The sequence below is a fragment of the Microcebus murinus genome, chromosome 8 (assembly GCF_040939455.1).
Source record: "Microcebus murinus isolate Inina chromosome 8, M.murinus_Inina_mat1.0, whole genome shotgun sequence".
Taxonomy (NCBI): domain Eukaryota; kingdom Metazoa; phylum Chordata; class Mammalia; order Primates; family Cheirogaleidae; genus Microcebus; species Microcebus murinus.
Window position 1 is genome coordinate 3,529,030 of NC_134111.1, and position 16,573 is coordinate 3,545,602.

The following is a 16,573-nucleotide window of genomic DNA, read 5'->3' on the forward strand; positions in this document are numbered from 1 at the left end:
AGCAGAATGACCCAGTGTGACACGAGTGACATTCTGTTCCCTGCCATGGGCCAAAGATCAGGGCCCTCTTTCCTCCCCCGGCAGTGCCGGGTGGGAGCAGCCTTGGGAGCTCCGCTGCAGCGAGGGGGCCCGTGTCGGGGGCAGATTGGGAGCGCCAGCTCTCTCCCAGGATGCCTCCCTGTCTTCTCCAGAGCTCTGGGTTCGGACTCGCCACTTGAGCGCTGTGTGCCAGTGGAAAACTATCTCAGCCTCTCTGATTGTAGGTCTCCCCAGCAATACCACGGGAATAAGAACATCTTCTTCAGAGGGTTGCAGAGGACACAAAATACGATTGCCTATGCCGTAGGGGTCTGGTCTCCGTGTGGCATCCCTCCTCAGAGAGGCTGTGCTGCTCTGCCCCTCTTCTGCCCATGTTTTTCTTTAAAGCTCTTAGTCCCTGCATGATAATGCGATTATTTATTCCTTGTCTGCCTCCCCTTCTAGAATGTAAGTTCCGTCAGGCAGGGATTTGGGTCCCTTTCATTTGCTGCTGCCTCCCTGTTTTAGGACAGTGAGGGGCACATAGCTAGGGCACAGTGCAGCCTCAAGGGATGAACGAATGAGTGACTCCAGAGAGCACCGAGCAGGCGCCCTGGAGCGGAATTCCCAGTCCCCTCCCTTTTCCTCTCACTGCTGCCTCCCTCCCTCGACACCAGGAGGGCTGGGAGCACAGGAGGAAAGAGGCCAGGCCAGGCGGAGTCCCTGAAGCAGAGTCAGGGCTCAGACTGCAGGGGACAAGTCTCTCTGGTCCCTCAGCGACCTGAGAGCTGCCCCCTGGAGCCACTTCTGCTGGTCCTCACCTGAGACCTGCCAGGAGACGTGTTTTTGACTGAGACCTCATCTGTTTGGCCTCTGCCACCCAAGCGCCTAACCTGGGCCCCATTCCTGAAGGAGGCTACGCCATCCTTCCTTGACCCAGTAGACATTGATCACAGGCGGGGCGCTCCGGCCGGCAGTACTGTGAAAGACCAGGTTCAGCGGGGAGGAAGCCCTGGAGGTGCCGTGGAGAAGGCGTTTGCCCTTGAATGCAGGCGTGCTGGTTGGGAGTGGTTTAGGGAGAGGGGAGGCTCCCTCCTCCGGGAGATGCCGCACCTGATGACGCAGCTCTGATCCCTCTTATTCCTCCGCATGTTGAAGTAGCAGTTGTTGGCAATGGCAAAGATGTGCGGGGGCAGCTCGCCAACATGGCGGTTGTAGTAGAGCTGCACCTGCTCCAGGGTGTAGAGGGGCAGCACCTGGAATGGGTTCACAGCCACCAGGATGGAGCCCGTGTACGTCTGGGGAAGAGAGAAGCTGGTCAGCGCCCTCTGCCCCGAGCAGAGGTGCCCAGCCTGGCCTTCGCTGCAATGCCTGAGGGCTACCAGGACCTGCCCACTCTGGTTGGGAAGACAGGCCTGATTCTGGGCCAGGGAGATAAGACGCTTGGCTGCTCAGATCTTTCCTCTGAGAAGACGGGGTGTCCACCAGGAATGTGGGCTCCTGGGGGGCACGTTCCTAGGGAGGAAGTTAGATGTTAAATGCTGAGTGCCCTGCTTGGCACTTACAAGGGGCTGTATAAAAATGGGCTGGACCTCCATGAACCAGTGCAGCCCTCACTGGTCCCAGCCGCAGTCCCATGTGCTCCAGGCCCCTAGGGACAAGCCCTGCTCTTGGGGCCCCAGTCCAGGATCAGCTGCTCCTCTGTAGCCCCTACCAGCTCCAGCGGCCCCTCTGGGGGTGGGACAGGAAAAGCCTCTGAAACAAGCCACACGACTATCTATGTCTTGGTTTTTCATTTTAGGAAAGGAAAGGTTATCCCTCTGGTTCAAGGTGTGATGGCCAAATGAAGAATGTGTGCACAAACACTTTGGAGAAGACAGCTGCTATTCGGTGTGACTTACTGCTGCTGTGAGCTCTGCCCACATTAAGCCAGAGTGACACAGGGTCCCCTACTCTCTGCCTCGGGGCCTCTGCCTTCCCCTCCCCAGGCCTCCCCTCTCTTCAGGGTCCCCAGAGCACTCTCCAACTCCTCAGAGCAGCCCAGAAGGGTGGGTCAGAGCCAAACTAGCCACCATTTCAGACCAGAGAGAGGCCAGGCAGGTGGTGACATCCCCAGGCTGCACCCACTTGGGCAGAGCACGGAGTGTGGGTGGAGCTGGTGTCAATTTGGGACAACACCTCTCCTGGGAAAATCTACATTGGAACAGGATGACAGCTTAGGGCCAGAGTGAACCTCCATCCGCTGCCAGGGTTTGGGGGAGGCACCCCCCTCTACCCACATGGCCCCCCTCGTCTGGTTGGGACCTTGGATCCTGCCATCCCAGGACTCACTCTTGGTCTGATGACCCTGTCTTGCAACATGTCTAGGAAGGCCATCCACTCAGCCACAGATGGAGGGAAGGGGCAGCATTTATTGAGCACCTACTGTGCTGTCACTCTATATGCCAGCTTTCTACCCTCCAGGCTGTGATCATCCGCCCACCGCCCACAGTGAGGGGTGGGGAGTGGTGCTGGCGCCAAGCCATCCCCACCCAGGAGGTCAGCTCCTGTAGGGGTTCCCCTGTGGACACAGGTGGACTCACGTAGATCTTGTGCTGCCGGTAGCGGATCAAGAGGTTGTGCACAATGCCTGCTTCGTTCAGGTCCCCCAGGCGGATCATGTCATCCACACCCTGGGCTGAGTTGGGGTGCATGGGGCCGAGGGCACCAAGGTCCTCTGCTTGGATCCAGTGTTCCTAGAATGGTGGGCACAGATTCCCCTGAGGTGCAGCCGCTGTCCACATGGGCCAGCCCGCCACACCCTCCCCTTCGAGTCCTCAGCAGTAAGGCAGCACTCAGGGCCATGGATCAGCTGACCTGGAGATGGTGGCCAGTCTTTGGCCAGGGTCAGTCTGTGACAAGGGTCAAGGGACACCTGTGACAGGATGAGGTCCATCTATGGCTAGGGCCAGCACATGTCCATGGACCAGGGTCAGTGTGTAGCTGTGGCTGGGGCTGAATTTCAGACCAGGGTGGAGGAGCTTGGAGCTGGGAGATTTGGAGTCAGGTTGCATCAGGGGACCTCACAGATTGTTGTATTATAATAAAAGTGTGCAAGTAAGAGCATTTTTTAAAAACGCATTATGCAAATAGAAGATATTATTGTTATTATCTTGCTGGCTTCCATAATCTGAGACTCACAGGCCATAGTCTAGAACCTTCCCCTTGGAGGTCAAGCCTACAGCTACCTCTCTCTGCCACACCTAACTGAGCAGTGAGGATGGCCTGAGGAGGAGTCAAGTGACCAGCTGGATGCTTGCCTGCAAGCCCTGTGCCCCCGCCAGCGGAAGAGCTGGCCAGCCTGGGCCACCCTGAGACTCCGGCTGCTTACTTGTGGGGTTTTGCCCCTTTTTCCCCTCCACACACCTTCCTCACCCACCTTTCCCGCCTGCCCCCTTCACTTTGCAGACCAGCTCTCTCTCTCCCGCAAGCCCTGACCAGTCCCTTTCCCACTTTGCCCTCCCTGTTCCCTAATTCTCCTAGTTTCACCACAACAGGACTTCTGTGGGCTGTCCTGCACTCCACTCAGCCTTGGAGCACCTGCTGCCAGGAAGCAGAGCCAGAGAGGGGAGGGCACCAGGCCCTGGAGGGGAGCTCACAACACTGACCTTGCCCTCATCATCCTCAACCAAGACCTTGCCCGGCTTCGTTTCCTTGATAATGCCTCCAATGGCCACGCCAGTCTTGTTTGTGGAGGGAGGGTCCAGCCACACATGGTCACCCTGGAGGACAGAGAGGAGACAATGGTTGGATTCCCCCCTTCCCCTTCCCACTGTAGACTTACCACTTGGGGCTGTCCCTGCCAGCCCAGAGCTCCTAAGGAGGCTGGAGCTCGTGTCTCTGTCTCTGTCTCTGTCTCTGTCTCTCTCTCTTTCTCCCAGCCCAGGGTTCCTGTGAACAGGTGTCACTGGCACTTATCACCGGGCAGGTACCAGATGTGGCCTGTACAGCTTCTCTCCATGTCTCCGTCTTTTCTGGGACAGTAAATTGACCAAGAACAGGAGCTCAGGCTTTACCGCAGGACCTCTCATGAAGAAAAAGAAACACAGCCACTATTTACAGAGGCAGCATGGCTGAGTGGTTTTGAGAGCAGAGTGCTTCTCAAATTTCAGGATGTCAGCAAGAGTTGAGCTTTCCACTTCCATCATCTCAGAAATCACCCACAAGTAACTAGGAGGATGAGAAACATAAACAAACACCTCATCTGTGAAACTGGGAGAAGGCTGAACCCCTGAGCCACAGAGCAGCAGGAAGGCTGCTGGGAGATGCGGGAGAAAGCTGAAAAGGTGGTCCCAGCTGTGGATTCCAGAGAGTTCCAAAGTTAGCAAAGTTTATTTCTCTAATGTGGGGGCACATCCTGATGAATCGCTGCCAGAACAAAGGCACCAGGCAGCAGTGGAACTCCTCCGGCCTGGCTTAGTTCTAAGAAATACACCACGTTTGCAGGCTTGCCATATTTGCAGGAAGCAGTCTCTCTGTGAGGTGGAAAAAGAGAAACCTTGCCCTGTGAAAAGCCCTCCAGTCCCAAATCCATTGGCTGGGAGTAGTGAAACTACTAAACTACTAAAAACTCACATATAAGGTTTCTGCTAACCAGCAACATGATGCTGACCCCACATGAACCTCCTTCTAATCCAAGAAATCTCAGCCCATTCAAAGAAAAGTGATCCAAAAGGAACCAGCACAGGACTACAGACAAAGTCACCAAAATCCAAAAGGAAGGAATCCAAACAACACTCACCAGAAGAAAAACAATTGCCACAGAGCAGTGAAAAGTTGCGATCAAGTATTCCACCACCATCACAAAACCTTACCGAAGCACAGGCCGGAGGCCACAGAGCTCAGGAACCAGGCGGGGAGACAACTGAGAAGGCTGGGGCCTGAGTTGGCAGAGCTCAGGGAAGAAATGGAGGAAGAGAAGCAAGCACAGCCAGAACGACGGCAAAAGGGAGAGAAGAGGAGGACATTACTGGCTAAACAACATGAGAAGAATCAGAAAAAATAGGAAGGAAAAAAGTGAGCAAATGACATAAAAATTTAAAATATTAGGAAGGAAAGGATGGATATAGAAGACAGGCAAAAATACAAATAAGTGTGCAAAGAAGAAAACTAGGGGGATAAAAAAGAGCAGAAAGATTATTTAAAGTTAGAATTCAAGGCCGGGTGCTGTGGCTTACTGTAATCTTAGAACTTCAGGAGGTGGAGGCAGGAGGATCATTTGAGGCCAGGTGTTGGAGATAAGCCTGATCCAAAAGTGAGACCCTATTTCTCAAAATATAGACAAATTAGCCAGGCATAGTGCCAAATGCCTGTAATTCCAGCTACTAGGGAGTCTGAGGCAGGAGAACCACTTGAGTCCGGTAGTTGGAAGCTGCTGAGACGCCACTGCACTCTAGCCTGGGCAACAGAGTGAGACTCTGTCTCAAAACAAAAACAAAAGGAAAAAACTAAAATACTTCAAGACAACTTTCTGGAAATTAAAGAAACCTGAATCTACAGATTGAATATGCATCAGGTACGAGGAAATAATAACCAATAAAAAATCAACTCCAGGACATGTACTAGTAAAAATGACTAGACTTTAAGAATAAAGAAGGCCGGGCGCGGTGGCTCACAACTGTAATCCTAGCACTCTGGGAGGCCAAGGCGGGAGGACTGCTCGAGCTCAGGAGTTGGAGAGCTGAACAAGAGCGAGGCCCCGTCTCTAATATAAACAGAAAGAAATTAGCCAAAACAACTAAAAATGGAAAAAATTAGCCGGGCACAGTGACACGTGTCTATAGTCCCAGCTACCCAGGAGGCTGAGGCAGGAGGATCGCTTGAGCCCAGGAGTTTGAGGTTGCTGTGAGCTAGGCTGATGCCACAGCACTCTAGCCCAGTAACAGAGACTATGTCTCAAAAAATAATAATAATAAAAGAAAGAAAGAAAAAGAATTTCCAAGCAGTAGGTAGATAAAAAAGAGAAAATTTAGTTTATAAAGAGAAAAGGCAAATTCAAATCCAATAAGAGGGATAGCAACTTCTACAAAGATCTCAAGAAAAGAGCAATCCATCCATTGGGATGGCCACTATCAAAAGAATAGAAAATAACAGGAGTTGTCAAGGATGTGGAGAAATTGGAACTATTGTCAGTGTTGGTGGGAAAGTAAAACGATATAGCCATGGTGGAAAACAGTATGGAGTTTCCTCAAAAAGTTAAAAATAGAATTACTCTATGAGCCAGCAATCCCACTCCAGATATATATGTATCCAAAAGAGTTCAAAGCAGGATCTTGAAGAACCATTTGCACACCCATGCTCACTGTAGCAACTATTCACAACAACCAAGAAGTGGGAGCAACCCAAACGTCTATCAACAGATGAATGAATTCAGAAAATGTAGGCTATACATACGATGGAATATTATACAGCCTTAAAAAAGAAGGAACTCCTGTCCTGGGCTACAGCATGGATAGATTTTGAGGACATAATGCTAGGCAAAATAAGCCAATCTCAAAAGGAGAAATACTGACTCTTTAAACTGTGTGCCCATATAACTTTTTTTTTTCCATATAACTTTGTAAAAACAAAAGCTAGATTCAAAAGAAGAGCAAGGAATAGTCACTACAGGCTACAGAAGACCAGCATGAACAACATATGGTATTTAGTGAACTAATTAAATCACATCAGAATCCTTAGAAACCTAGTAGAAGCTTTCTTACAATAAAGAAATTGCCAACAGGCCGGGCGCGGTGGCTCACGTCTGTAATCCTAGCTCTCTGGGAAGCCAAGATCATTTGAGCTCAGGAGTTTGAAACCAGCCTGAGCAAGAGTGAGACCCCGTCTCTACTATAAATAGAAAGAAATTAATTGGCCAACTGATATATATAGAAAAAACTAGCCAGGCATGGTGGCGCATGCCTGTAGTCCCAGCTACTTGGGAGGCTGAGGCAGGAGGATCGTTTGAGCCCAGGAGTTTGAGGTTGCTGTGAGCTAGGCTGACGCCACGGCACTCACTCTAGCCTGGGCAATAAAGCAAGACTCTGTCTCAAAAAAAAAAAAAAAGAAATTGCCAACAAGTGAATAATTGCATCATGCAGCTGAAACAGCCGGCCAGTCACCAAAGTGAGAAGATTAAAGTTGAAGACAGACGTGACGTTGGGGTGGAGCACGGTGGCGGACGGGAAACACTGCCAGACAGAGCGTCTCTGCAGAAAACACAGATTCTAGCAGAAATTAGAAGAAAGAAGCAAGAAGACGAGCATACAGCAGATGAGGGTCAGCAGGAGGGGCACCTGAGACCACGGGAGACTCCACGGGAGGAGGTTGCGGAGGAGAACTGGAAGCTGAGACCGCCGGAGCAGCCCGGAGACCAGCAGGAAGGGTAGGTGAAGAGGTTAACTTTCCCCTCCCCTGCATCTGGGACTGCAGGTGGGCTCCCCAGCGGGTGGAGAGACCTGCAGACACCAGGCCAGAGACGGCCGCCACCAGTGAGCAGTGAGCCTGTAGCAGACGCGGCACCAGGCTCCCAACTCCCTCGGGGCACCTCCGTGTGCACAGACCCCAGCCCCGCAGCAGGCGCCATATTGCCTCCTCCTCCCCTCCCCCAACCCTATCCGTGGCTCTGAGAGAGACAATACAGTCACCAGCCGGAGACACCTCCAAGGAACGGGACCTTCCCTTTTGGGGCCCTACAGCTGACTGAAGGGAACTCAGACTGTGAGCTCCCTACCCGCCAGCCCTCCCAGGTGCTGTTGGCACCGTGTTCCCAGAAGAACGGGGCAGACCCTGAGGCTGAGAGACATAGACCCAGCTTGGTCTCCCTGTGGGTGAATTGGGACCGGCACTCCTCACCCTGGTGGGGATATAGTTTGAACTCTGGGACCCAGAGGTCGGACCTGCAGACCAGATCCCGTGCACCGAGGTCTAGCATTGCCCGGGGCACAGAAGGGATATACATGAACAGCCTACTGAGGTGTGTGTGCCTCCAGGGGCAGATCAGCATCCTAGAGGGCAACCCTCCTCCCAAAAGGAGGCCGTGCCCCTAGCCAAGGTGGCGTTTCTGCACAGGGAACCTCCCCGCCGGCATCACAGCCAGGGGAGGCCTGGTGGCGTGAGGTCTGACCTGCTGGCAGAGGCCCAGGAGTAGCTGTGGAGTTGGGGACGGTGGAAAGAAGCCAAGCCCGCTCCAGAATGGGGGTCTCAGACAGCCCCACCCCTTCACCCAGACTTTCGGACTGAGCAGGGCCATTCCAGCCCCGCCCTGACAGCTTTTCCTGGAGGCAGAGAACAGAACTTTGACCCCTGCTAACAGCATTGGTGGTGCCTGAGGGCAGGCTTACCCAACCCAGCTCCACCCAGACTCTCTCCTAGACCAGCCCTCACTGAGGGGGAGAAAAGGACACACCTGGAAGTCCCAGGCCCCACCCAACACCTGAGGCACTAGAGTTCTCTCTACAGGAACAAGAGCTGATAACAGGACACAAAAACAACAGCGTAGCCTGTTCCTCCAAGCAAGCGCCACCTACTGACAGGGAGGACACCCTGCACAGCCTGTTCATGGCACCTACTGACTCCTCATACAGGGAGTGGTCGAATCTCACCCACAGACACCACCTACCGGCTCAGAAACTAAATAAGGCGTGTGAATACCCAAACAAAAACCTAAAGGAAAGAAGCAGCAACTGATTGACATGGGAAGAAATCAGTGAAGGAACTCAGGATATATGAAGAACCAAACGGAAACCACACCCCCAAAGAGGAGCACCAGCCCCTTAGAAACAGACACCAACCAAAATCAGGCAACCAAAATGACAGAAGAGGAATTTCGTATGTGGATCATAAGAAAATTCAACGACCTGCAAGAACAACTCTATAACCAACACAAAGTTACCACAAAAAGCCTCCAGGACCTGGAACAAAAATTCACTAAAGACATCTTTACAATGAAGAAAAGTTTAACCAAACTCCTGGAAATGAAGAATCAATTCAGGGAACTACAAAACACAGTGGAAAGCCTCAAGAACAGGGTAGATCACACAGAAGAAAGAATCTCAGAGATTGAAGATAACACCTTCCAATTAAATAAATCAGTCACAGAGATAAAGCAGAGAAACAAGAGAAAAGAGCAAAGCCTGCAAGAGATGTGGGATTATGTGAAGAAACCTAATGTGAGGGTCATAGGGTTACCAGAAGGGGAAGAAGAAAACACCCAAGGGTTGGACAAACTATTCGAAGATATAATAGAGGAAAATTTCCCAGGCCTTGCTAAAAATCTCGATATACAAGTTCAAGAAGCTCAGAGGACCCCTGGGAGATTCCATGCAAACAGGAAGACGTCACAACATGCAGTCATCAGACTGACCAAAATATCAACTCAAGAGGCCCTTCTAAGAGCTGTAAGATGAAAGAAGCAAGTAACATAACAAGGGAAAGCCAATCCGAATAATACCAGACTTCTCTACTGAGACTCTACAAACAAGGAGAGACTGGGGCCCCATTCTCACTCTTCTGAAACAAAACAATGCCCAGCCTAGAATCTTATTCCCTGCAAAACTAAGTTTTGTGTATGAAGGAGAAATCAAGACATTCTCAGATAAGCAAAGACTGAGGGAATTCACCAAGACAAGACCAGCCCTTCAAGAAGTACTCAACCCAGTATTACCCATGGATCAGCACCATAAACACTCATGAATGTAAATCTACTCAAAGCTAAAGATCAAAGGCAAGATACTACAATGGCTCAAGAGAGAAAACAAAGCAACAAAGTTCAACCCAACATAATGAACAGAAATCTGCCCCACCTATCAGTTATCTCAATAAATGTGAATGGCTTGAACTCCCCACTCAAGAGACATAGGCTGGGCAAATGGATAAAAAAAACACAAGCCAAGTATCTGGTGCCTTCAGGAAACATATCTAACCTGCAAGGATCCAATTAGACTAAAGGTAAAGGGATGGAGAATGATATTTCAAGCAAACGGAAGCCAAAAGAAAGCTGGCATGGTGGTGCTGATTACAGATAATTTAGTTTTTAAATCAACAAAAGTAATAAAAGACAAAGAAGGTCACTATATAGTGGTGAAGGATACAGTTCAACAGGAGGACATAACAATTCTAAATATATATGCACCCAACCTTGGTGCACCCAGATTCATAAATCAAACTCTACTGGATCTAAACAAATGGATAAACAGCAACACCATAATAGTTGGAGACTTTAACATCCCACTGACAGCACAGGACAGATCCTCCAAACAGAAAATCAACAAAGAAATAATGGACTTAAACAGAACCCTAGAACAAATGGGCCTGACTGACATTTACAGGACATTCTACCCCAAAGCCACTGAATATACGTTCCTCTCATCAGCTCATGGGTCATTCTCTAAGATTGACCATATCCTAGGACACAAAGCACATCTCAAACAATTTTAAAAAATAGAAATTATACCATGTATCTTTTCAGACCACAATGGAATAAATGTAGAAATCGATCCTAACAGGAGTCCTCATTTCTACACATAGTCATGGAAACTAAACAACCTTCTGCTGGATGATCACTTCATAAACAAGGAAATCAAGATGGAAATCAAAAGATTCTTTGAACTAAATGACAAAAGAGATACAAGTTACCAAAACCTGTGGGACACAGCTAAAGAAGTCCTGAGAGGAAAGTTTATTTCCATAAATGCCTATATCCAAAAGTCGAAAAGATCATAAATAGACAACCTAATGAATCATCTCAAAGAGCTGGAAAAAGAAGAACAGACCAACCCCAAACCCAGCAGAAGAAGTGAAATCATAAGATCAAATCAGAACTAAATGAAATTGACAACAGGGAAACTATACAGAAGATTAATAAAACAAAAAGTTGGTTCTTTGAAAAAATAAACAAAATTGACACAGCGTTGGCTAGACTAATGAGAAGCAGAAAAGAAAAATCTCTAATAAGCTCCATCAGGAAAAATAAAGGAGAAATTACAACTGATGCCATGGAGATACAAGATATAATTTATGAATACTACAAAAACCTCTATGCACACAAACTGGAAAATGTGGAGGAAATGGACAATTTCTTAGAAACACACCGCTTCCCTAGGCTCAACCAGGAAGAAATAGAATTCCTGAACAGACCAATATCAAGTACTGAAATTGAAACAGCAATAAAAAACCTTCCTGAAAAGAAAAGTCCTGGACCAGATGGTTTCACATCTGAATTTTACCACACCTACAAAGAAGAACTGGTGCCTATCCTGCAGAAATTATTCCACAATATCAAGAAGGATGGAATTGTCCCCAACACATTTTATGAAGCAAACATAACCCTGATACCAAAACCAGGAAAGGATGAAACAAAAAAAAGAAAACTACAGACCAATATCCCTTATGAATATAGATGTAAAAATTCTCAACAAAATCCTAGCCAATCGAATCCAGGTGCTTGTCAAGAAAATAATCCATCACAACCAAGTGGGCTTCATCCCACGGATGCAGGGATGGTTCAATGTACGCAAATCTATAAATGTAATTCACCATATAAACAGAAGCAAAAACAAAGACCATATGATCCTCTCAATAGACACAGAGAAAGCATTTGACAAAATCAACACCCTTTTATGATAAGAACGCTCAACAAAATAGGCATAGACGGGGCTTACCTAAAAATGATGCAAGCCATATACGACAAACCCACAGCCAATATCATACTGAATGGGGAAAAATTGAAAGCATTCCCACTTAGAACTAGAACAAGACAAGGTTGCCCACTATCTTTACTTCTGTTCAACATAGTGCTGAAAGTCCTCGCTACAGCAATCAGACAAGAGAGCGGAATTAAGGCCGTCCAAATGGGAGCAGAAGAGATCAAACTCTCACTCTTCACTGATGACATGATACTATACCTAGAAAACCCCAAGGATTCAACCAAGAGACTCCTTGATCTGATAAATGAATCTGGTAAAGTCTCAAAGTCAATACACAGAAATCAGAGGCATTCATATACACCAACAACAGTAAAAGTGAGAACCAAATTAAAGACTCAATTCCCTTCAAAACAGCAACAAAGAAAATAAAGTACCTTGGAATATACTTAACTAAGGAGGTAAAAGACCTCTACAGGGAGAGCTATGAAACACTGAAGAAGGAAACAGCAGAGGATGTAAACAGATGTAAGAATATGCCACACTCATGGGTTGGCAGAATCAACATTGTTAAAATGTCTATACTACCCAAAGTGACCTACAGAGTCAATGCAATCCCTATCAAAATACCATCATCATTTTTCACAGATATAGAAAAAATAATTTTACGCTTCGTATGGAACCAGAGAAGACCCCGAATGGCAAAATCATTCCTAGGCAATAAAAACAAACTATACTAAAAACGTATAGTCATTAAAAAAGCTTTTTACTGGCACAAGAACAGGGACATTGACCAGCGGAACAGAACAGAGAACCCAGATATAAAACCATCCTCATATAGCCAACTAATCTTCGACAAAGCAGACAAAAACATACACTGTGGAAAAGAATCCTTATTCAATAAATGGTGCTGGGGAAACTGGATAGCCACATGTAGAAGACTGAGACAAGACCAACACCTTTCAACTCTCACAAAAATCAACTCACACTGGGTAACAGACTTGAACCTTAGGTGTGAAACTATTCGAATCTAGAGGAAAATGTTGGAAATAATCTTCTAAACATTGGCCTAGGCAAAGAATTTATGAAGAAGACCCCAAAGGCAATCACAACACCAACAAAAATAAACAAATGGGACCTGATCAAATTAAAAAGCTTCTGCACAGCCAAAGAAACTGTCAAGAGTGCAAACAGACAACCCACAGAATGGAAGAAAATTTCTGCAAGCTACACATCTGATAAAGGGCTGATAACTAGAATCTATTTAGAACTTAGGAAAATCAGCCAGAAAAAATCAAACAACCCTATCAAAAAATGGGCAAAGGACATGAACAGAAACTTCTCAAAAGAAGACAGAATAATGGCCAACAAACATATGAAAAAATGTTCAACATCTCTAATCATCAGGGAAATGCAAATCAAAACCGCAATGAGATATCACTTAACTCCAGTGAGAATGGCCTTTATCAAATAGTCCCCAAACAACAAATGCTGGCGTGGATGCGGAGAGAGAGGAACACTCCTACACTGCTGGTGGGACTGCAAACTAGTCATCTCTGTGGAAAGCAATATGGAGATACTTCAAAGCGATACAAATAAATCTACCATTTGATCCAGCAATTCCACTACTGGGCATCTACCCAAAAGATCAAAAGTCATTTTATGAAAAAGACACCTGCACTCGAATGTTTATAGCAGCACAATTCACAATTGCAAAGCTGTGGAAACAGCCCCAGTGTCCATCAATTCATGAGAGGATTAATAAAATGTGGTATATGTATACCATGGAATATTACTCAGCCCTAAGAAACAATGGTGATCTAGCACTTCTTGTGTATTCCTGGATAGAGCTGGACCCCATTCTACTAAGTGAAGTATCTCAAGAATGGAAAAACCAGCACCACATGTACTCACCAGCATATTGGTATTAACGTATCAACACCTAAGTGGACATATAGGAGTAACATTTATCGGGTGTCAGGAGGGTGTGAGGGGGGAGGAGGAGATGGATATATACAACCACAATGAGTAGGATGTGCAACATTTGGGGGGATGGACACGCTTGAAGCTCTTACTCGAGGGGGAAGGGAGGCATGGGCAATATATGTAACCTTAACACTTGTACCCCCATAATTCGATAAAATAAAAATAAATAAATAAATACATCATGTGATGTTGAGAAAATAAAAACAAAATAAATATAAAATAAAAGTCAAAGACAGATGATGAGCATCTCACAGCAAAATTGACATTAACCAGGGCTGATAAATAGAGACCATTTCCCATGCAGACTGAGTGAAGAGGTGTCAGCCCCACAGTGCTAGAAGGATAAAGTAAGAGCTGGGGCATGACTTCAGTTCACTCCATTTGGCCAAAGCCCTACTAGGAAATACATGAGCAGCCACATAGCAGAAAGAGTCTCGCCGTGACTCAGCTGCAGACAACAGCTGTGCACATCCGGAAGCAGCTGAATCATGAAAAGGGTGAGTGAGGAGAGAAAGCAGCTGTCAGCTGCCAAGAAAGACAACGTCGATGTGCGGTTTCGAGAGAGAATGAGTTGCAGAAAGCAGAGGGACTGGCTGGTGACAAGAAACACCCGATCACAGGCTGCTGCTTGTGCCTGGGAAGAGCTCACAGGAGAGGAGGCGGGAGCACCAGCCTGAGACAGGAGCTACGGAAACGGAAAGAACAGCTCACTCCTGGATCGGGGAGACCTGCTCTTCCGCTGCCTTCACGCTGATGCCCCCCGTGGGCGGCTCTTGTTCACGGCTAAAACAGCAGCGCCCTGTGCCCACTGCCATGTGCCCACCTGCCACGTCCTTCTCCTCCCCTAGCAGAGGAGATGGCCTCTGAGGCCACTCTGTGCCTGCAGCAGGGTCATCAGGGCACCTGCAGAAGAGTCCCAGTCCCAGTGCAGGTCCATCATCGGCCACAGGAGCTCTGCCCATCTGCAGGGACAGATGGCACGGCTGCCCCAGGTGCTGAGGGCCCTCCAGTGCCCGGCCATTGGACCACCTCCCATCTGATAAAGAATAAATTGACTGAGGATGAGGAACGATTGATTTACCATCAAGCTCAACAAATAAATGTTCATAGTTTAATTAATCAGGAACTGTGCCAATCTAACAGAGAGGCACATTGAATATCAAAGTATTTCCACCCCGTCTTGCCCATTGCAGGGTCCCCAGCCAACCTTCACATACGCATGCTGATACCCACAGCTCTCATTTGGAAGGAAGATGAGGTTTCATTAAAGTGGCTAACATCATGTCCTACCCGGGCCTCGGGAGGTCAGCTTGTGTGGCAGCACCGCTCGGGGTTTCTTCACTCAGCCACTGGGGGAGGGAAGGGGCTGGTGATCGTGGTGAGAGAAAGGTGTATGTTCATCCTCAGGTCACCTACTGCACATGCGTGCCAGCGAGCCTGTGTGCGTGTGTGTATGTGCACACAAGCATGTGCCTGAGAGCACTCCTCAAAGCCAAAATCGGGCAAAGCCACTCATTGAAACAATGCCTTGGCGACGAGGGGTCTGTTCAGCTTCTGTAAGTCTTCAATTTTTGTTTGGGGACTCACCCCTCCCCAGCTCTAAGTCGCTGTGGTCCTTGGGGAGCACTGCTCCCACCCAAGGGTGGTGCAGGTGACCCAGGCCCAGCCCACTCGCCCCAGAAGGAGGCTATATAAACTGCCCAGTGTCTGAGGCCCTGGCACGGTAGAGGCCAGTGCTGCCCAGCAGAAATGCACTATGAGCTACACATATGACTTAAACATTTCTAGCAGCCACGTTTAAAAAGTAAAGAGAAACAGGTGAAATTAGTTTTATGAATGTTGTTATTTAACCTAACATATCCAAAATACTATCATTTTATTAATCTTACAATTGATATGAGAATTATTAATGCAATTTTTCTCAATCTTATTTTGTACTAGCCCTTAGATCCAGCGTGTGCTTAGAACTGAAAGCACATCTCACTGTGGACCAGACACATTCCCAGGGCTCAGTGCCACCTGCGCTGGTGACCACCGTCAGGGACAGCAGATTCAGCCTGGCAGGGGCCACCTGCTCCCAGCACTTTCCCAATGCACCATGGGCTGGCTCACCTCTGGCCTAGGCGCCTGATATTTCCTCTGGGGACCACTCTTCCCCCTGGCACATGCTCAGAGCACCTAGCAGTCCTAAAGCTGTTATCAAGGTTTGGAATGACATGTGGTTTCCAATTACCTGATGTGATCTTCACAACAGTACTATTACTCCTATTGTATCACCAAGATCTGACTGGTAGTGTTATGATCTGAAGCAAGGTGGGTGTGGCTCCAAGAGGTGGAAGTGGAAGGGGAGGAAGTCTTGAAGGCCAGAGAGACTGGAGGAGTCATACCAGCTGACCGGGGCACCCAGTGGCTGCTTCAGCTGTGACCTGTGCCCCTCAGTAGCTGTACCCCCTTTCCCATGGTAAGGATTAATCAAGGCAGAGTCACCCAGTTCTAAAAGGCACTGCTGATGTCTTGAGATGTCTTAGACGTCCCATGTCCAACCGACAGCTGATAAAACTGAGGTCCAGAGAATGGAAGGGGCTTGGCCAAGGGCATGCAGCAAGCTGAGGCTGCGCCTCCCCCAGTCAGTGAGCCAGCCTCATGCATTGAGAAAGGAGCACGACACTGAAGCACTGCATTTGCAAAGAGAGACACACCAAGCAGGCTTGAAAAGAGGCACACGCAGGGGATTTGTGACAGGGCTTCCATTTCAGCTTTCAGAGACCCTGGTGAACAGAACAGCCCCCAGAGAATCCCCAGCCAGACCCTTTTATTAACATGAATGATTTCAGCATGAACTTGATGCTACTGCAGGATCGAGCTAGTCCCAATGTGAGGGTTTCACAACATTGCCCCAGCTGGTCTTA

The 16,573-nt window shown here is 48.1% G+C and overlaps 1 protein-coding gene across 1 annotated transcript in view; it reads right to left on the reverse strand.

Annotated features, from left to right (window-relative positions):
• The window catches only part of MYO7B (myosin VIIB), a 94,997-nt gene that overhangs the window by 61,586 nt on the left and 16,838 nt on the right, over window positions 1–16,573 (reverse strand). The window contains exons 3-5 of the mRNA XM_076005448.1: window positions 3,666–3,779; window positions 2,601–2,753; window positions 1,132–1,316 (exon numbers count right to left, since the gene is read on the reverse strand). Of these exons, the coding sequence (XP_075861563.1) occupies window positions 1,132–1,316; window positions 2,601–2,753; window positions 3,666–3,779 (452 nt within the window). The remainder of the gene's footprint in view (window positions 1–1,131; window positions 1,317–2,600; window positions 2,754–3,665; window positions 3,780–16,573) is intronic.